Source organism: Erythrolamprus reginae, chromosome 1 (assembly GCF_031021105.1).
Source record: "Erythrolamprus reginae isolate rEryReg1 chromosome 1, rEryReg1.hap1, whole genome shotgun sequence".
Taxonomy (NCBI): domain Eukaryota; kingdom Metazoa; phylum Chordata; class Lepidosauria; order Squamata; family Dipsadidae; genus Erythrolamprus; species Erythrolamprus reginae.
Genome location: NC_091950.1, coordinates 231,139,601 through 231,160,467, shown reverse-complemented (window position 1 = coordinate 231,160,467; position 20,867 = coordinate 231,139,601). Strand labels below are relative to the sequence as shown.

Genomic DNA, 20,867 nt, shown 5'->3' with positions numbered 1-20,867 from the left:
TACAATACTTAATAATAAATGTGATAACAGCTGCAAGAATGATATATGCTCAAAATTGGTAAAATAAATATATACCACCAGAAGAAAACTTGAGTAGAAAGGTCTTAGAATATGCCAAAATGGATAATCTTACAAAGGAAATAAAAGAAAAAGAGGAAACAGAATATTATAAAGTAGGGGAAAAGTAGTATGAGTGATTAGAGAAAAGGGTCAAAGAATAAGAGAATAATGTAAGAAAGAGGATAATGGAATTATTGGATGATATTAAACATAAATAAATAAAAGGGAAATAGACAAAAAAGATAGAAATAGAATAAATGTATATGATGTATACAAATAAAGTTGTGAAATTTAGGTATATAATTGAGATGAAAAGTTGAAGAGAAAAAATTGTAAAACTTAAAATGTCTAACGTGCGTAATTGTTGTAAATAAGGAAATTGTATACCGTTGAAAGTATTCTGAACCAAATGGTGTAGTACTATATTGTTTAATAAAATAACAGTGTAGCAGAATACTTTTTACAACCATGTATACTTTTTAAAACCATGAACACTTTTTACAAACTTCAAACTTGACAGCTTCAAAATTTGTGGACATCAACTCCCAGAATTCCTCCTAGCTCAGAAATTGAAGTTGAAGTCCAAAAGTCTAAAATTTGCCAGGTTTAAAGACCCTTGCACTCCTAACCCCTAACTCAGTGCTCTTCAAACTTGACAGCTTTAAGACTAGTGGACTTCAACTCCCAGAATTCCTCCATCAGTCATGCTAGCTCAGAAATGGAAGTTGAAGTCCACAAGTCTTAAATTTGCCAGGATTGAAGACCCTTGCATCCCTAACTCAGGGATCAGTTTGGAAAATAATAAAATTCTTAGATTGCCATAGGGTTTTTTTTTCTTCTTTACTGCTGATTTTTTTGACCCTCTTATCCATAATCTAGCAAGGAAATCCAACTAAAGGCCAATATAGCATCCACTTCATTCCCCTCCCCAACTGGGCTGTTTTCTCTCTGTTTTCTGAGAGAAAACAGCCCAATTGGGGAGGGGAATTAAGTGGATTCTCTATTGGCCTTTAGTTGGTTTTCCTTGCTAGATTAGAGGGCCAAAAAAATCAGCAGGGAAGAAGAAAAAAAACCATACGGCAATTTAAGAATTTTATTATTTTCCAAGCTGATCCCTGAAGTAAGAAACAAATGCAGCATAGACTAGCATTGTTTCTCTGTCATAAAACTCTCACAGTATCTCTATGTCAAGGGTAAGCAAACCTGGCTCTTCTATGACTGGTGGACTTCAAGTCCCAGAATTCCTCAGCCAATCATGCTAGCTCAGTAATTCTGGGAGTTGAAGTCCATATGTCATAGAAGAACCAACTTTGCGTACCCCTGCTCTATGTGAACCTAGCAGAGGAATGATTGGGCACAATTAAAACCACAAACTCAGAATGGCAACTGACACACCAAAAAGCTGTCTGAAACATAACAAAAACTATACAGTACACCCTAATATCAAGTTAAACCCAAAGGGGTAGATAAGAGGCCAGCAACGAAAAGCTATGGAAAAAAGGACCAGTAGGGTGAGGAGAAGAGGAAGGGAAAGGAATAGAAAACCCAAGGGAGTGAAGAAAGCAAGGAGCCAGGGAGGAAGGGGGTGGGGGAGAAGCTCAGATGCCCCCCCTCCAGACGTTGCTGCCTCGCCCACCCCCCTCCAGGCAAAGAGCCAGCCCCGAGCGTTCTAGAAAGCCCCCCCTTCCCAAACAGATGGAACGTTTACAAAAGAGGGAGGGGCGAGGAGAGGAGGAAGTCAAGTTTGCAACTGCAGCCACCGCCGGTAAGCCCCAAAGCCGGCTGACGAAGCATTTGCTCCTCTCCCCATCCCTCCCCCATTGAGTCAGCCCTCACTCTTTCCTTCCCCCACCCACCCCAAGAGATAGAAGCCGCTCCTTCTGTAGTTCGTAGGAGTTGCAATTCATACCTGCTGTTTGCAGTCCTATTTTTTTGTGAACATAGAAAAATAGTTTTTGGTTCAGTCTAACTTATTCCTACCCCAAAGTTACCCTTTCCTGCCATTTCACTACCTCTGTATTAGGAAAGAAAAGATGCCATTTGATGCTAAATACCCTGAAAGGACTTTTGTGAGTGGAACGAATGTCCTCAAAATGCATCAGACAAAATCCTCACGGCTCTGCCCCCTTTTTCCCCCCAACTCCCCCTTTGCTCCTTCCTCCTGGCACAAAGCTTCCTCTCCTCCCAGCTGTCCCACTCCCGTGTCACTACGGGGTGGGGGGAGGGAGGAAAAAGTTTCGCTTCGGAATTGCTTCAGCCAGGGAGAGACAGCCACTACCCAGCCACTCGCCTGAGCCGAGCCCACCACTCAATAATACGGTGCCGGTGTGGATGACGGCGCTGCTCATTCAGGGCCTGTTGGCAGACCTCCCCTCCTCAGCCTCGCGATTTGGCCTGGGGCATGAATATGACATTGTTGGTGCTGCTGCTCCTCAAACGAAAGCCGCTGGAGCCACCTCAGCAGTTTCCGCCGCTACTTCCACCCAGACTGCTTACTCAGGCAGTGTACCCACCTTGTCCCTGCCAGTTGGAGGCCCCGGGCAGCCACCTGGAAAGAGACTTTGTTGATGATGCAATGCCCGGCACCCTGGCCCTCTTGCCAAGGACTGCGGGGGGGGGGTCAGCATTCGATGTATAAGACCCAGCTGGTTTTTAAAGCACTTTTTGCAGTAAAAAGGTGCGTCTTATACACCGAAAAATACAGTAAATGTCTGTTTTAACTTTAAAATGTTCAATATTTTTTTACAAAAGTAAATTACAAGAGTAAATTGATTAATTCTTTCTACATTTAATATAATAGGGGGAACAAATCCAGGGGACTTCACCAATCACTTTCTTTAACTTGTTCTGCAGACAGAAAGGGAGGGAGCAAGGAAGGAAGGAAAAGCATAAATGTATGAACCTTTATTCTTACCTGAGTGAAAGAAGAGGGAGGTTCTTGTGATAATTTGCTACAAAAAAAGATACATTAAATATAGGTGGGATGCCAGCAACCAAGACAGATTCTACGAGGTTCCCATGTGGACGAGATGACCAGGGTTCCTTCTGAAAAACTGGAAAGAAAACAGTTTTGGGATAATACTGCTAGAAAACACAAGACTTACCATTTGCCAAATTCAATATGCATATAGTATAGATTCTCAATGTATGTGTAGCCCTGATCCTTGGTTTCCTAGATAAATTGGTGTCTCAGATCGGAATATTGATAGTATCTGTATAAGTTTTATGTATCAATTTTGCTTGTTCCAGCTCTTTGCTTCCTTTCCATATTTCCAGATTGTCTTTCCCATTAATTGGATCCAGAATCTACAACTGAAATGTCCCAAATTTTCAATAATTATCAATAACTGTAATTCTATCAAACATTATTTTCTTGATTTAAAAATGTTGCTCTTGCCCCTCCAAATTCACTCATACTTTACTCTTATATTTATCAAAAGAAAAAAAAGCAAAACATCAGATTACCAAATACATCTTGATCTGAAACAATGATCTCATCAATGAAAAACCAGGCATGTTTCTTTGTTGCAGCAGCAGGAGATTCCACATCAGCTTGGTGCAAAAATACTGAGGAATTTTTGGGAAGATCATTAAGGAATTCAGAACTATACATACAGTCTCTCCAAAGGTTGATGCATATGAATTTCCAGCTGAAAGAGAAATATATTTTTGCATTCGTCACCTCGATTTATATTAGATGTCTACTTAAAAGGAAATTTACAATTTTGAATGACAGGACTATTTTTATAACTGCCAGGAAAGCAGAAATAAATATACATTATCTATATGCCCCCCTCCCAAGATCACAGATGTTTAGAAATATCAGTATCACACTTTACATAGTATTCGGAAAAAGCAAGTAAACATTTTGCTTAAATTTCCTGCATATTTGATTCCATGTTCAGATTTTACTATGGACAACATCTTAAAAGGAGTACACTTTATTTTGATAATTCCCAAATGTGAATTTCCTGAACCAACTTTCAAATTGCATTCTGTGGCACCATACATATCCATGAGAATTTGATGAGATCCATGAGAGACTAAAGCCAAACAAACAAACAAACAAACAAACACAATCTCACTCAAAAGCAAGCCAATGATCTCTCATCAGAACTCTGCCTCTTAATCAGAATTTTGGGATTACTTTTGGGAATTGCTTTTTAGGTTCCAAGACTGAAAAAGTTTGAAACTCCCTACCCTAGAGCATAACTCTGCCAAATCAAAGTTATATGCTCATTGGAATGAAACCAGTGGTATATGGTTAGGTCCCTATACTTGACCATAAGAGGAATTTTCTAGATATAGCTGAAATGTAATTCTCAGCGACTTAAGCCAACATAGTCAAATGGGGAAGGATACTTAGACCTGAATCCCAGAAATATCTGGAAATCAAAAGCATCAAAAGAAGTAGTTTTGATTCCCATTCATTAAGTACTTGTCCCATTGCCTATATATCAGAAGCATACATATTGCAGTTAATTATATTAAAGAGAAAACGACTGCATAAAATGAATGTTTATAGATATAGACCTTTCTGGACTGGATTTCAGATTCCATTGGCAAGTCACATGTTTCTTCACAGTATCTAGAAAGGCATTGGAATAAGACACTGCAATGTAGAGGGTATTGCTCATGTAGCCTTTGTATGCAAAGCACAACTGTAAAGAAGGGAAAGAACAAAATTCCCCCTTAAATTATTTGTTTCCAGTATGACTGCCAATAATACAGAACAACACATTTCCATACTCGGGTTTCTTTTGAACAATGTACTATCCCAAAACATCTGCCCACATACACAAGTGTATTACACTTGCCCATCATTACCATGCTTGCACAGATTCAGTTAGCCTTGAGGCCAAATAAGATTTCCTGTTCCTAGTATGGATTGTGCCCATCACTAAAGTCATCCTGTTGATTCTATATTTAGTCCTTTCACTGCTTTAAACTTCTTGGAAAAGCATTACTCACGTGTGTGTATTTAGTGACATCATAAGGAGGGATTAATTGAGATGTTTTGATAAGACTTTTTGGCCTGAAATTGCTGAATCTTCCACAAAATGGTTCTGTCCAGCTGACAAGGACTCCATCGTTGACTAGATTCTCAGTATCTATGGCAGATGTGGGGAAAATAAGGAAAAACTATATGTAAAATAAGTCCTAGTCAAATCTGAGTGCAAGACTAAGTTTAATAGCCCAGTGCTATCAGCCTGTTCTGCAAAAGAGCATTAATGCCAAAATTCAGTTGCAGCATATAAAGATTTGCACATAACAAATTTAGTGAAAGAGGATTCAGTTTAAGCACATAAATTAGAATATTACCCACAATATGTGGTACACATTATACAACCCAAGTGTAAGATGCATATCTAAGTGATAAACAGGAAACCACATGCTGATTTTGCAGCATTCAAGACCACAAGAAAAGCGGGGACAGAAGAGACATTGTGAAAAATGTAAGCTAACTTATATAGCCACATTGCTCTTGATCTACTCTAATTGTAGCCTTTTGTGACCAATTTTTTGTAGGGGTAAACAACTACCCTCAAAGTGATCACATTTTATTCATTTTAAATAAATGAAATAAATAAAATTTCATTCAATAATATAATGTATTCTTTCTTTATTTCATTTCTGACCATGCGCCCGTGCGTATCCCACATTTAGTTTTTGGAGAAGGTATGTTCCTTGTCATTTTTTATAATAGCTAATTTTTTTTCTGTAATGAAGTCTTTCAATCTGAAAATGACAAGCTTACTTGGCTCAAATCTTGCTTGCAAAAAAATATTAGCAGACGATAGCTCTATTTCACATTTTACTGAAAGAAGTTCCTCCAGTTCATGCTGCATCTGAAAAATAAAATTATTTTGAATTTTCTAAAAAAAAAAAACAGAGTTCCAAAACCAACCAGGACCCAAATTTAAGACATTTGGCTGTTTTTTCCCATTATATCTCAAAAATAAGAGAAATTATTCTGATACTCGAAGCAGATTTTATACATACTCTGTGTACAAAGATATGCACACAGTATTTAATAACATTAATATTTTTGAACTCATTTACAGTGATCAAAAGTATTTACTAATTTAGCTTGAATGTCAGAATTTAACCTTTTGAGTAAATGACATTTCAAATCCATTTCTCAAGATAGAAGCTGTGGTTCCTTACTTCTTAAATGACATGCTTCTGAAGTATCTCAACCAACTGTAAAATGTCATTATAGATTTTACACCCATTTATCACTGTTCAGATATTTTCCTAATTTTTCCCAATGTGTGATCTCTGCTTATAAAATTCAGTAACAATTTTAGATGTTGAAGCTACTATTGTACCAATCACCGCTACTATCTACATTACATTGTAATTATTAATTATTTTATATTCAAGAGTGTGTACTTGATCAGCAGTAACATTTGTTGACATGAGATTGCTGGTCGCATTGTCCCAAGCAAGACTGAACCATCCTCTGCCAGACAATATCAGCATCTATAAAGCAAAAAGATTACAGAGTATACTTATTTCTTAGAAATAAAAATAAAAACAGTACTCTTAACAACTTGGGATTCTTCATTCCCTCCTTAATCACAATGAATGTAATATGTAATTTAGAAGAGTTTTAAATTTGATAACCTTGAGTCCCATTTTAATGTATAGTTTCAAAGCAGCGAAATTTCTGCAAATAGTTTCATTTAGGGAGGAGGGAAATAAGGAATTAATAATGAAGTCATCCTGCAAAATGTTTGAGAAACCCTGAAATTGTTCCTTACTATTTTCTAATAATCCGAGCATTAAAACATCCATAAAATTATTGTAAGGTGCCAACAGTTAATCCAGATGGGTGGCATATACGATAAGTTTGAGAAATAAATAAATAATGAACAAAATATTTACTCTCTTTGGTCAGCTAACAATAAGTAAGACAGCTTTACATCCCTTCACGGGAATAAAAGGAAACAGCCTATTTCCCAATTGCTAGGAATGATCCAACATCCGGCTGATGATAAATGTATTAACGGGTGAAGAAATGAACATGGCTCAGACTGACCAGCAGTCACATGTAGAATACATGGGCAGAATACAAGCAGAAAAAAAGAGGGTGGCATGTGTTGTGTGTGTGTTCCTGTCAGCCTTTAGAATTCTCAGATTCCAAAGATGAAGTAAAAGCTCTCAATTACCCTGATGTAAGACATGTGAGAGAAACTAGTGAGGAAAGCGAAACAGAATAGCCATCTGACAAAAGCATGCACAGTCATGTTTCTTCTGATAATGGGAATATAGAACAGAGTGTGTGGTTAAATCCAAAGTTTAGAAGGTTGCAGAAAAGAAAGGATGAGATTGGGGTGGTGGTTAATATGCTATTCAGAGTGTGTAAATTAATTAATAACATCACTTCCGGAATTTAATGAAAGAGATGAACGCCTTCTTCATAGTGCTAGAAAATGAAGATGGTGATTTATGGCATCTCTCCGAATAAGTGAGTATTTATATTGCATGATAAACTGCTTTTTAACAGCATGAACCTGATTCAGAGATAAGAAGATGTCTTGAAGTAGACAGCTTGTTATTTATAAAGAATGATAACTTCGTAATTTAGTCTTTAAGAGTTGAATACATTTTTCCGTGCCGAAGCTGTAATAATGAGATCCAATGTGAAAGGAAAAATAAAAGAAATGTTATTTTGAAAATTACCAGCCTGCAAACCTCTTATTATTGGAACAGTCAGCCTGATTCCAGAACAGCACCTATGTTATGGTAGAAATTGTAATGGCCTACAGTTTAAACATACACTGAGATGGCCAAGATAATATAAGTCTTTTTACAGCCATTTGTGAAAATGTTATTCTAAACCCGATTTAACATTATAATTAAAATAAAGGATCTTGACTTTTTAAAAAAGTTTTAATAAAACAGAACAAAGAAAATAATAAAAACAGAAAAAAGAAAATGACAAATACACACACAGAGACACACTACCAGATTTTATAGCACTCATTCACACAATATATGACTTTTATGAAACTCACTGAAACAGTTTGACTTCAATTCACAATTTCAACTAGAAAATAAAATTTAAGTAACAACATTAGTTCATTGTTTTAGCCATTCAATTGACAACTATTATAGGGAAAACTGTGGATAAGATGCAAAAATTCAGATTATACTCTGGAATTTACCTGTATCTCTGGAAGTTGAATAGCACTGGCTTGTATTCTGTATCTCTCTCTGCGATAAGTATTAACCACATCTGGGTTCAGCCAGGTATTGTGCAACTGAACCCCAATGCTCATTCCATTGTTTGGGGATATCCCATGATGCACAGCTTCCAAATAGTACATTGAACCAGCAATTAGCTCATATTTCTCTGATTTTGGCTTCCTAGGATGAAACCAATCTTCTTCCCAAAGTGCTAACCTATCAGTGGTGCCAGTAAGAATTGATACAACTTCCACCTGTTGACCCCAAAAAATTGAAAACAGTAAAATTACTGGCTCAGAAATTCTGAGAGTTGAAGTCCACAAGTCATAAAGAATATTTGGTTCAAAAAGCAAGAAAAAGTAAAATGATTCCCCCCCCCCCAAATTATAGATCCAAACATGAAAGTAGGAACTTCATTGAGTTTAAAGCACAGATTTTATTATTTATTATCTCTAATACAAGAATCTAGACAACTTCACACTGAATGCTTTCCCTACCACCTTTCATAAGAGGTGCCAAAAAGACTAGTGGCAAAGTCTTGGCACATTTAGAAGCCATCATGCTTCTGAGGAAACATTTTTAAATTAAATCAAACGGGTGAAGAAACAAGTAACTGTTCTGTCTAGAATTAAGCTGCAGTGAATAAATAGCAAGCAACAAAAAGTTTAGCTCTCAACATCAAATGTTTCAATTCATTCGCAAATCAACTTAAAGTCTGACTGGGTGGTGGATAATGGAAGGATTTATACTCCTTGCAGACAGCTGATCAGTTGCATTCATTTAGCAATCTGTTAAGGTCACCTGGAGATAGGCACAGCACAAAGAAAGAAGCTGGCAGGAGAATGGGATTTACATAGCCTTGTTAAAAGCAGTAGATTGTTTGTTTGTTTGTTTGTTTGTTTGTTTGTTTGTTGTTTGTTTGGTTGTTTGTTTGGTTGTTTGGTGGGGGGAGGAGGGTGGAATTACAGCTCCACCGGACTACGGTTAAACATCAGAAAATATAGAGAATATAGAAACCTCCCACGTCAAGTCAACAACCTGTTTTGGAGGTGAGGTGTCCCTGCTTCTGGAGACCTTGGGTTCGGCGGTGTTCGCGGCATTGGTGAGCTGCTTGGCCGCGAACCCGCCTGGAGCCGGACTGACAGAGACGTGGCAGAATGGCGGCTGCTGTTTGCAGCTGAGCTGTGTTGTGCTGTCGGGAGGGAGCCGGAGGTGCCGGACGGCCCGTCTGCAGCTCATTTGCAGCCCGGTGGCTCGGAGGGTGAGCATTTGGGATTTGGCTCAGGAGTCGGCTCGTCCCAGCTCAGGGGGTCCTTGCTGCCCCCCTGCTCCGCGGCGCTTCCGTTACCCCCCCCTGCTCCGCGGCGTTTATTTTGCAACATCTTGGCCGCAGCGACTTTGTCGAGGATAGGGGGGCTAGAGCTGTAGAAGGAACCCTGTGCCCAGCCTGCCCAGCCTGTGCCTTGCCTGTGCCTTGCCTGGGAGGATCCCGTTGCCCCCGGCTCCACGGCGCCTGCTTTGGACTGTCACCACCGCGGAATTTGCTGAGGAATCAGCTGGGGCGCGGAAAATGGCGGCCGCAAATCAGATCGAAACTACCTGCAGCCCTTTTCTCTCTTTTCTTCACCGAGTTACAACCTTCAGAGACTGAGAGTTTCAGAGACTGAGAGGCTGAGCTGAGCTATCGAGCCAGCCAAATTGAAACAGCCAGACCCACCAGATACACTAAGCGGTCCCGAGACGCGGGAACACCGAATGGTGGGGGTGTTCGGCGTCAAAAGACCAGCCAAGTGGGGAACTGCAGGTGGAGGAGAGAGAGGAGACAGAGGGCTATGGGAAAACAAAGAGGCCAAGGAGGAGAGTACCACTATGACCACCAAAGGAGCATACTGTGGCTGCATAGAGGTTTGGATTGCCAATTTGGCTATTGCTGGGAACACAACAGACTGGGCATGTCAATTTATGAGATCTATAGTAATGAGACTCTGCTGCAAAACTACTGGGAACCAACGGAGGGCCGACCAGTGCGGTTTGGAGGCACTGTAAGAGTGGATGGGACAAGAGAGAAGGAAGATCTGAAATCATCATTGACACTAAGGACTCTGAGAGACAGGGAAATTAATTTAATAACCAGCATACTTGGGATAAGGACGTTCTACCGCCCCTTCTCTGAGGAGTGGGGGAGATATAGAATGACTCTTGACTCTGAGCAATTTGTGACTTTACTACCTGAGACCTTGGTGCTGTTGTTATTTGCCGCTGACTGGGTTCATTTTAATCAACTGAATTGTTACACTATTACCTATATTTTATATATTCTATATTTTCTATTTGTATTTACTTCTTTTATTAGTATTTTAACTGTAGTATTTTAATTAATTGATTTATATTTTAACTAAATTATTGGGGGGGGTGTTTTATTGATGGATAACTGGGATGGGCATAGGGTGTATGGAGCAAATGATTGGTATGGATGGGGCGGATGGGATGGGTGGGGTCATAGTATGGGTGAAATGAATGGGAGTGATGTAAATAATACACTTGGCCAACCCGGTGCTGGAGAGGCAGGAGGGGGAGGGGCAGCTATCTCTGGGGTGACAGAGGGTCAGGATATCTCAGTGCTGCTGGGGAGAGGCAGATATGGCGGGAGTCACGGAGCTAGCCGTTACAGGGGAAGGAGGGATCGTTGCTTAATAACGATCCCTTGTTCCGGCTCCGTGAGCTCAACCCAGAATACTGGTGATGAGTGTAAATCTGGCCCTGGGCTCAGGTTGCTGCTACTCAATGCCAGGTCGGTGGTAAATAAAGCTCTCCTCATCCGGGATTTGATCCTGGATGAGGAGGCCGACCTGGCATGTGTAACTGAAACCTGGCTGGGCCCAGAGGGAGGAGTTCCTCTCTCTGAAATTTGCCCAGCCGGGTTTCAGATATGGCATCAACCTCGACCCCGGGGAAGGGGGGGAGGAGTGGCTATTATAGCCAGGGAGAGCCTTTGCCTGCGTAGACTCGTTGCTCCGGAGATTGCGGGTTGTGAGTCCCTCCTGGTGAAGTTGGACTTAGGGGTTCAGGTGGGCTTGTTTCTCACGTACCTGCCTCCCAGCTGCGTGGCACAAGCCCTGCCTGTGCTGCTCGAGGAGGTAGCCGGGCTGGCGGTGGGGTTCCCTAGACTTATTGTCTTGGGGGACCTCAACCTGCCGTCGCTCGGCGAATCCTCTGGACTGGCACAGGAGTTCATGGCCACCATGGCAGCCATGGACCTGACCCAAGTAGTTCAGGGTCCGACTCATGAGGGGGGGCACTCACCCGACATGGTATTCCTCTCTGAGCAACTGAGTAATGGTCTGAGACTAAGGGGCTTAGAAGTGTTGCCTTTGTCATGGTCAGACCATTTTCTACTGCGGCTTGACTTCCTGGCTCCAATCCTCCCCCGCAGGGAGGCGGAACCAATTAAGATGTTCCGCCCCAGACGCCTGATGGATCCAGAAGGCTTTCAGAAGGCGCTTGGGGTTCTTCCAGATACACTCGTCCGCAGTCCGGCAGAGTCTCTGGCTGAGGCCTGGAACAAGGCGGCAGCGGAGGCCCTTGACCGAATTGCGCCGTTGCGACCTCTCCGTGGCGCTAGACCCCGTAGAGCTCCATGGTTCAACGAGGAGCTCCGGGAGTTGAAGCGCCAGAAGAGACGTCTAGAGAAGCGATGGAGGAAGAGTAAGTCCGAATCCGATCGAACACTTGTAAGAGCTTTTATTAAGACTTACAAAGTGGCGCTCAAGGCGGCAAGATGCGCGTATCATTCCGCCTTGATTGCATCAGCGGAATCCCGCCCGGCCGCTCTGTTTAGGGTGACCCGCTCCCTTCTTAATCAGGGGGGAGTTGGGGAGCCCTTACAGAGAAGTGCCGAGGACTTTAACACGTTTTTCGCTGATAAAATCGCTCGGATCCGGGCCGATCTCGACTCCAATTGTAAAACAGAGTCGACTGACAACGAGTCAGTCGAGGTGACTGGGGCTAAACGTCTTTGTCCATCTGTCTGGGAGGAGTTTGACTTGGTGACACCTGATGAAGTGGACAAGGCCATTGGAGCTGTGAGTTCTGCCACCTGTTCACTGGATCCGTGTCCCTCTTGGTTGGTTTCGGCCAGCCGAGAGGTGACACGGAGCTGGGCCCAGGAGATTACCAACGCTTCCTTGGGGAGGGGAGTCTTTCCAACACTCTATAAAGAAGCGCTCGTGTGCCCCCTCCTCAAGAAGCCTTCCCTGGACCCAGCCGTACTCAATAACTACCATCCAGTCTCCAACCTTCCCTTCATGGGGAAGGTTGTCGAGAAGGTGGTGGTACTCCAGCTCCAGCGGTCCTTGGAAGAAGCCGATTATCTAGGTCCCCAGCAGTCGGGTTTCAGGCCCGGATACAGCACGGAAACTGCTTTGGTCGCGTTGATGGATGATCTCTGGCGGGCCCGGGACAGGGGCTTGTCCTCTGTCCTGGTGCTTCTTGACCTCTCAGCGGCTTTCGATATCATCGACCATGGTATCCTTCTGCGCCGGCTGGAGGGGTTGGGAGTGGGAGGCACTGTTCTCCAGTGGTTCTCCTCCTACCTCTCCGGTCGGTCGCAGTCGGTGTTAGTGGGGGGACAGAGGTCGACCTCTAGGTTTCTCCCTTGTGGGGTGCCTCAGGGGTCGGTCCTCTCCCCCCTGCTATTTAACATCTACATGAAACCGCTGGGTGAGATCATCCAAGGGCATGGGGTGAGGTATCATCAATATGCCGATGATACCCAGTTATACATCTCCACCCCATGTCCAGTCAACGAAGCAGCGGAAGTGATGTGCCGGTGCCTGGAGGCTGTTGGGGCCTGGATGGGTGTCAACAAACTCAAGCTCAATCCAGACAAGACGGAGTGGCTGTGGGTCTTGCCTCCCAAGGACAATTCCATCTGTCCGTCCATCACCCTGGGGGGAGAAACATTGACCCCCTCAGAGAGGGTTCGCAACTTGGGCATCCTCCTCGATCCACAGCTCACATTAGAGAAACATCTTTCAGCTGTGGCGAGGGGGGCGTTTGCCCAGGTTCGCCTGGTGCATCAGTTGCGACCCTATTTGGACCGGGAGTCACTGCTCACAGTCACTCATGCCCTCATCACCTCGAGGCTCGACTACTGTAACGCTCTCTACATGGGGCTACCTTTGAAAAGTGTTCGGAAACTTCAGATCGTGCAGAATGCAGCTGCGAGAGCAATCATGGGCTTTCCCAAATATGCCCATGTTACACCAACACTCCGCAGTCTGCATTGGTTGCCGATCAGTTTCCGGTCACAATTCAAAGTGTTGGTTATGACCTATAAAGCCCTTCATGGCACCGGACCAGATTATCTCAGGAACCGCCTTCTGCCGCACGAATCCCAGCGGCCAGTTAGGTCCCACAGAGTGGGTCTTCTCCGGGTCCCGTCAACGAAACAATGCCACTTGGCGGGACCCAGGAGAAGAGCCTTCTCTGTGGCGGCCCCGGCCCTCTGGAACCAACTCCCCCCAGAGATTAGAATTGCCCCTACCCTCCTTGCCTTTCGTAAGCTACTCAAAACCCACCTCTGCCGCCAGGCATGGGGGAATTAAGACTTCTTCTCCCCCTAGGCTGATACAACTGTATGTATGGTATGTTTGTACGTATGTTGGTTTTATACATTAGGGGGTTTTAAGTTAGTTTTTAGTATTGGATTTTTACTGTATATTGTTTATGACTGTTGTTAGCCGCCCCGAGTTTTCGGAGAGGGGCGGCATATAAATCCAATAAATGAAAATGAAATGAAATGAAATATCTGAGTCATCAAGGTCACCTGAGTGAGGTAAATTGGTGTGAAGCCTTTTTGGAACTGTTGAAAGGACTATGTTGTTGATTGGAGAAAACGAAGACCTAGATTGTTGGGGGCAATGATCTGACTCTGTAAACCAGCGGTCCCCAAACTACGGCCCGGGGGCTGGATGCGGCCCGCTGAGGCAATTTATCCGGCCCGCGGCAGCCCACAAGATTTTATCAATAGATATAATAAGCTCCCGAATCTCCTGACAACTCACCGCGGTCTGCTGCTGAGCGAGAAGGCGGTACAGAGGCAAGGGGCGGGGAGGATAGGAGGGAGATAGAGAGAGAGGGAGAGAAAGAGGGAGAGATACAAAGAGGGAGAGAGAAAGAGAATGAGTGAGAGAAAGAAAGAGAGAGAAAGAGAGAGAGGGACAGAGAAAGAAAGAGAGAGAGAGAAAGAGGGAGAGATAGAGAGGAAGAGAGAAAGGGGGATAGATGGAAAGACAGAGAGAGAGAGAAAAGAGAAAAATGAGAAAATGATGGAGAGGAAATGAGGGAGAGGAAAATGAAACAAATGAGAGAGAAGGAAGAAAAGAGAGAGGGGAGAGAGAAATGGAGAGGAAGGAGGGAGGGAGGGAAGGAAGGAGAAATGGAGGGAGTTTGTTGATTTAAGTTTAAATTTACTTGTTAATAAAGAAGTATAAATTACTTTATTACTTCATTATTTAATTACTTATTTATTTTAAATATTGTATTTGTTCCCATTTTGTTTTTTACTTTAAATAAGATTTGTGCAGTGTGCATAGGGATTTGTTCATAGGGTTTTTTTATAGTCCGGCCCTCCAACAGTCTGAGGGCAGTAAACTGGCCCCCTGTGTAAAAGTTTGGGGACCCCTGCTGTAAACCATTTAAAGTGCACTGTAAAAGCACTATGGTGTGGTATAAGTCTAAGTGCTATTGCTATAAAAGATTATGTTTAATTTGTAAAAGTTTCAAAACTAATATTACTGGATTTCTTTCCCCTTTCCTGGTATCTTTGCTGTTAAAATGTAATGAAAACTAAGTCTGTATTTAGAAAAAGCAAGGGTTCTGTATTACTCTGGACATGAATGAAAATAAAAGATGAATACTCTTTTTAACTTTCTGCTTTATTATTATTATTATTATTATTATTATTATTATTATTATTATTAATTAGATTTGTATGCCACCCTTCCCCGAAGACTCATTAAGGATTTAATGTTAACTAATAGCTTGAATGTTAACTAATAACTTTTTTATGACTTCAAATAAAATGCTTTTGCATTATCCAAATAAACCTGTTCTTCATATATTCAACAAAGATGAATTCAGAGACCATTTGGCACATGGGTTTAAGCTGTAATCAAATAGGGCCATAATTCTGAAGTTATTATAATATCGGTTTCACTTTTTTTCATACTGAACAATGAGATACCAGGAAATAGTTTATACAGAAGCAATTTCATTCCTCAAAAGACAAGAAAATATATTCAAATTGGGACACAAATATTAAAAAGGACATTATTCATCTGGTACAGTATTTCTTCTAAAACAAATGGTTTAGTACTAATAAAATATTTCAGATATCTGGGAAATACTGATCTTTTTATGTGTAGCTACTGTATTGGATTAGTATGAAGTAGTTTCTCTGAATTTGGCCTAATTCTTCTATGTTTTATGTAAAATTAAACAAACTATAACTTTTCAAACTGCCCACTGTTAATCCACCACCAATCACAATACAGTATATTATCCTGTCTTTTATTGTTATTTTTTATTATTATTTCTCTTTTAATGCTTTTATTTGTGGTGCTGGTCCATGACCATAATAAATATTGATTGACTAAAACAGTTTGAAAAATCTACTAATTAAAATTGTATTATTTCTTGCATGCCTAGAATTATTTCTCATCATATCTCCATCATTCAAGTTTTCTGTAACAACTTGCAGAACAGAAAACAGGCATGCATGAGCTCTCTAAAAACAATTCCAAACTAAGAAAATGCACTAATATAAGCTTCCAGGTTGAGAAAAGTTGATTCCGAAAGTAAAATAAAATAAAATCACTTTTCCCAATTACAGTAAAAACCATTAATTGCTCAGTATTTGACAGATGATTAATCAGTAAAGTCAGTAAAATTAGCCTCTGTAGGAGAGGAATGCACAATTTTAACAAAAAGAATGGGGGAAATTACAGACTGCTTAAGTTTACATCTGGATATATTTTTGAAGAAGGAGCAGTATGGATTCTGCCATGTTAAGTTATATACTGTATTTACCCAGTGAAGGGCTACCAAATTTTTTACTACCACACTGTGGGTGTGGCTTATACAGGACGCCCTGCATTTTCCTTCAACATCTTTCAGTGCAAATTGGGTGCTCTGGGGTGGAGCTCCATTTTCGCTACCCCTCTTCCCCCCCGTCTGGGGAGTAGCCCACCCGTGTATTTACCTCTTGTTTAAAAATACAATATTCTTGCATTTTCAAAAACTAGGTCTTCAGAAAAAAACTCAGACATCATGGAATAAAATCCCCCCCCCCCAACTAGTTAAAAAAACAGACAATAAAAATAAATGGACAGTCAAAGATATATATTGGGGTGAAAATTATTAATCTATTTGTCAGTGACATGGAGTTGGCGCATTCACTGAACTAGCCACATTTGCTAATAACCTTAAACAAGATGGTGGCAGAAAAGTGGTTACAATTATAGACACAGCTTTATTCTTTTTGATTCCCCTGTACATATTCCTACATGGTAAAAACAAAAAGAAATAGGGGGGAAAATCCAAAAATGAATTTCCACATTGGGGATGGATATTAAAGTAGCCAAGTCATTTCAATATAAGAACGTCTGCAGTGATAGTTATTGAAGTTAGAAGCCTAACTTTGCAAATATAGTATATACAATTTGCTAACATGGTCTACATTAGTGATAAATAACAAAATAAATAATCATTCTGGTGGATGTCTAAATGAAAACATTGCACATTGTGAAAAGGGACATTTTTGATGGCTGCAGGGCATGAGTGAGTAAACTAGCCTTCTTTATATTAGTTTCCATCTTATTTCTCCAGTCTTACTGCAGTTCTGGTAACAGAATAAAACAATTTTATTTCAGTGTGCTTTTGGTTCCTGGTAACTGTGTCATAAATCTTGGTCAATTTTGAATTGTATCTTCTTCTTCTTTTTGGTTATTTGTGTGTTGGTTTTTACATTATTGTTATTTGGGAAGATCATTGTTATTGATGATAATGTTATATGCCACCATCAGTTCCTTGAGGCTGGAGAAATTTATCAGTGCTCTAATATAAATACATTAACAAACAAGCAAATTCCAGGAAACATTACCAAAAAAAAATAGGGAAAGTGGTGTAAAATAAAATTGCTAGTATAGCAATGTTTATATACAAAAATCTGTTGCACCTATAAGTAAAATAGAACAAAATTATTTTAAACAGGCAATTATGGAACTAAAAGACATGAGGAATAAGGCAACCCATACGATAAAAAAGGAAGGAAGGAAGGAAGAAGAAAGGAAGGAAGGAAAGAAAGAAAGAAAGAGAAAGAAAAATCATTTTGGAAAGCTAAGTAAGACATAGAAAGTATTGATTTGATAGGTCTAATATTTTTGGCTGTGCTGGAGATAATCTCCAGAAGCAAAGCAGCTCTGGAAATGGAAAATTCTCATTCTCAGACATGTAGTTGGTATTGCTAGAATGCTAGAAAAATAGGGCTGAGAACTTTTAAAATTCCCATGATATGCTATCACTACACATTTCTACATGCCCTAAAAGATTCTGCAAAGTACAACTAATTACTACATATACTTTCTCAAAGCAGGGAAAGAATACTGTACAGTCTCAGTTATGCAGTTGGGAGCTTAAAAATAGAAAGAAAAGTTAATAGGATATTAGCCAAACAAACAATATTTTCTGTTTTGGATCAAAAATGGTTCTGATATTTTGCATCAAATCTGAGTTCTGAAGGTATGTATCATTTGGAATATTTCCCCTTACAACACTGAACTAGATAGTGAGTCCCTCTCTCATGATTTCATATAAAGTATCTCACAGTCAAGCATTATTAGGTAGCTTCCTACACCAGCCAATCAGAGCACTTGGAGCCAATCCCTCATTTGAATGGCTCCCATTATATAAGTGCACAGCTAGAATGAGATCACTATCACTTGTAAGGCGGCAAGTAAGCTGACCGGGAGAGGTAACAACCAGCAAAGTCATGGCTGCTTTCCAAAGAGGCAGGAGGGCATATTTCCGGAGGAAGAGGAAGATGCGGCAAAAGAGATACCGAAGGTTCCTAAGTAGACGAAAGAAGCATAATTCTAGGCGACGTAGGAAAACACGAACCAGGCACATAATGAGATGTGCAAGGAGTGGCTATCGAAAGAGGCGTATGCCTGTGTCCCGATATCTGGACCGAAGAATCAGAGACAATGTTCTGTCAGCCCAAAAAGCCAAGCATTCCATGACTTCCTACAGGAGCAATATCTATCACAGGAAGCCCTTGAAAGTAGGTAGACCAAGAAAGAAGAAGCATTATAACCGTAGGCGTTCGGCCTTTCTGAGAGCCAAACTGAAGAAGCATAGAGCTAACAAAAAACGTGGCAGGCCTTCTGCTTTTGGGAAAAAAGTCAGGAGAAGAACACATTATTCTGATGAAGAGGTTTTCTATAGTATGGCCAATTCTTCCATGTCAAAACCAGCATCAGAAGAAAGACCAATAAAGAAACACACTGTCCGCTTCATAACTCCTGGCAACACAAAGACCGAGTCCCAAGACGACCCCTCCCTTGATAATCAATCAAGCCAGCAAACAATAACACCCAAAAAACGGGGCAGGCATGCAGCCGCCCCCGTTTGCAAAAGCCGTTAATCTAGAAGAACATCCCCCCTCTTCTCTGAATAACCACTTGCAGGCCTCTGGAAAAATAAGAGAAGAGGAAAATAACATACCAGCCTGCCTTAAAGATCCAAGAGACCTTATAACTGACTTTTGATGAGACCACCTTCACCCCACCAATCTGGAATAAAAATGAATTTGCTTTATCAACAAATTAGTTTGATTGATGACTGAAAAAGACATTTGGACAATTACATGACAATCCACTGGAAACAAAAGAGAATCACTTAAGAAAACCCACTCCACTTGAGAACATTTATTTCCTTAACAACGAGGGAACTGGTTTAATGAAAAAAGGGCAAAGCTAGAGACTTGCCATAATTTGGTTTTTAAAAAAAGGATTGATGTACTGAAGGTGTGTTTTCTTCTCCAAGGAACATCTTAAAATAATAATAAAGCTGGATCTTTTGAAATATGTGTTATGGAATTCCATCAAGAACGTATGGACATAATGGGGAAAAAATAAAATGGAGAAATTATTATTCCTTCTCTTACTGCGCTGTCTGGTGGCACAGTGGTTAGAATGCAGTATTGCAGGCTAATTTTGCTACTGCCAGGAAATCAATCCTAATGGGCTCAAGGCTGACTCAGCCTTCCATCCTTCCGAGGTTGGTAAAATGAGAACTCATATGGTTGGGGGCAATATACTGACTATTAAATATACTGAAAGAGTAAAGCACTATGGAACAGTATATAAGTCATATACTGCTGTTGCTATTGCTATTTACCAATCAGCACCAGGCACTGATAAATATTTGCCTATTAATGTTAATTAGTTCCTGACAGAATTTGTCTCCGTTCACAGGCACTAAAACACCACTTGAGTTGAGACTGATTTGAAAGTCTATATATTTATTGTATGGTATATCATACATGAACTAGCAAAATAGACATTTCTCTTAGATTGCTTTGGATCGCTAGATTCACTGGCAAGGACTGGAATGGGAGTGGGGATGACAACAGTCAATTGTAGACAATCATTTGATATAGTGAATGAAAATTGCTACAAACATCTAAAACATTTGTGAACTCATCCAGTACAGTATAGTATTGGTAACATAATTCCAATAAATTTATATTTAGTAGAACTCAAGCCTGCCAAAAATTCCATTCTATAAAAGGGAACCTCATCTTAAGAAATGGCAATGTGCTATAAATAAATATAGCTTGGTTTCCAGATTATTATATATACATTACACTGGGTTGACGACATTAGATTAAGATCTATAAAAAAAATAGCTTATTTATTTCTTACCCATCTTGCACTTAAATTATAAATCTGTCTCAAAACTCAGGTAAACTGCCCAATTTTTATTCCAGATTTGTTTTCCATATCTCCTGAAGTTATCCAATTCATTTTAAGTAGCTATGATTGGAAAGGTCAACATTTAATTAAAAGAGAATATTCCTTTCATTTCAAGCAAATGTTTGGCTTTTGGTAAGGCCAAAGTTCAAAATCCCAAAAGTGGAATTCTATGGACAATTAACCAAGGATACTCTTAGTATGTCTGGGTGTAGCTCTGTGCAAAACCTTCGACATACAATCAGCAGAGTTGTTGCAGTGGTGTAGTTAATGTGGGCTAGCCAGATAAAGATTCAGACTTAGTATTAACAATATTATTATTTACAAATATACAACAATATTAACAATAGATAATAGTACTACTCACAAGCAAAGATATCTCAAAGTAACTCCCCCTAAAGGGAACAGTGCTGGCACCCTCTTATGCCAACCAGTCAAAGTTCTTAAAGATACAGTTTTTACTTTCATAGACCAACATTGTTAGTTTACTATATGGCAACCCCAAAGTAGGTTATGTACCATGTACTAACAATCTCCCTGTTGGGGTTGACAATATAGTTTCCATTCAATACAGTT

The 20,867-nt window shown here is 40.6% G+C and overlaps 1 protein-coding gene across 8 annotated transcripts in view; it reads right to left on the bottom strand.

Moving 5' to 3' along the window:
• The window catches only part of PKHD1 (PKHD1 ciliary IPT domain containing fibrocystin/polyductin), a 359,271-nt gene that overhangs the window by 302,604 nt on the left and 35,800 nt on the right, over window positions 1–20,867 (bottom strand). For 7 of the 8 annotated variants that reach the window (XR_011557350.1, XM_070732506.1, XM_070732505.1 and 4 more), the window contains exons 1-7: window positions 8,235–8,473; window positions 6,457–6,546; window positions 5,819–5,909; window positions 5,032–5,171; window positions 4,594–4,721; window positions 3,526–3,710; window positions 2,975–3,113 (exon numbers count right to left, since the gene is read on the bottom strand). Coding sequence is in view for 7 of the 8 variants with exons in the window: in XM_070732506.1 (XP_070588607.1) it covers window positions 2,975–3,113; window positions 3,526–3,710; window positions 4,594–4,721; window positions 5,032–5,171; window positions 5,819–5,909; window positions 6,457–6,546; window positions 8,235–8,396 (935 nt within the window). In the remaining variant the exon portion in view is untranslated. Of the gene's footprint in view, window positions 1–2,974; window positions 3,114–3,525; window positions 3,711–4,593; window positions 4,722–5,031; window positions 5,172–5,818; window positions 5,910–6,456; window positions 6,547–8,234; window positions 8,511–20,867 lie in introns of those variants that run through there. The other variant, XM_070732513.1, reaches the window with a different exon arrangement.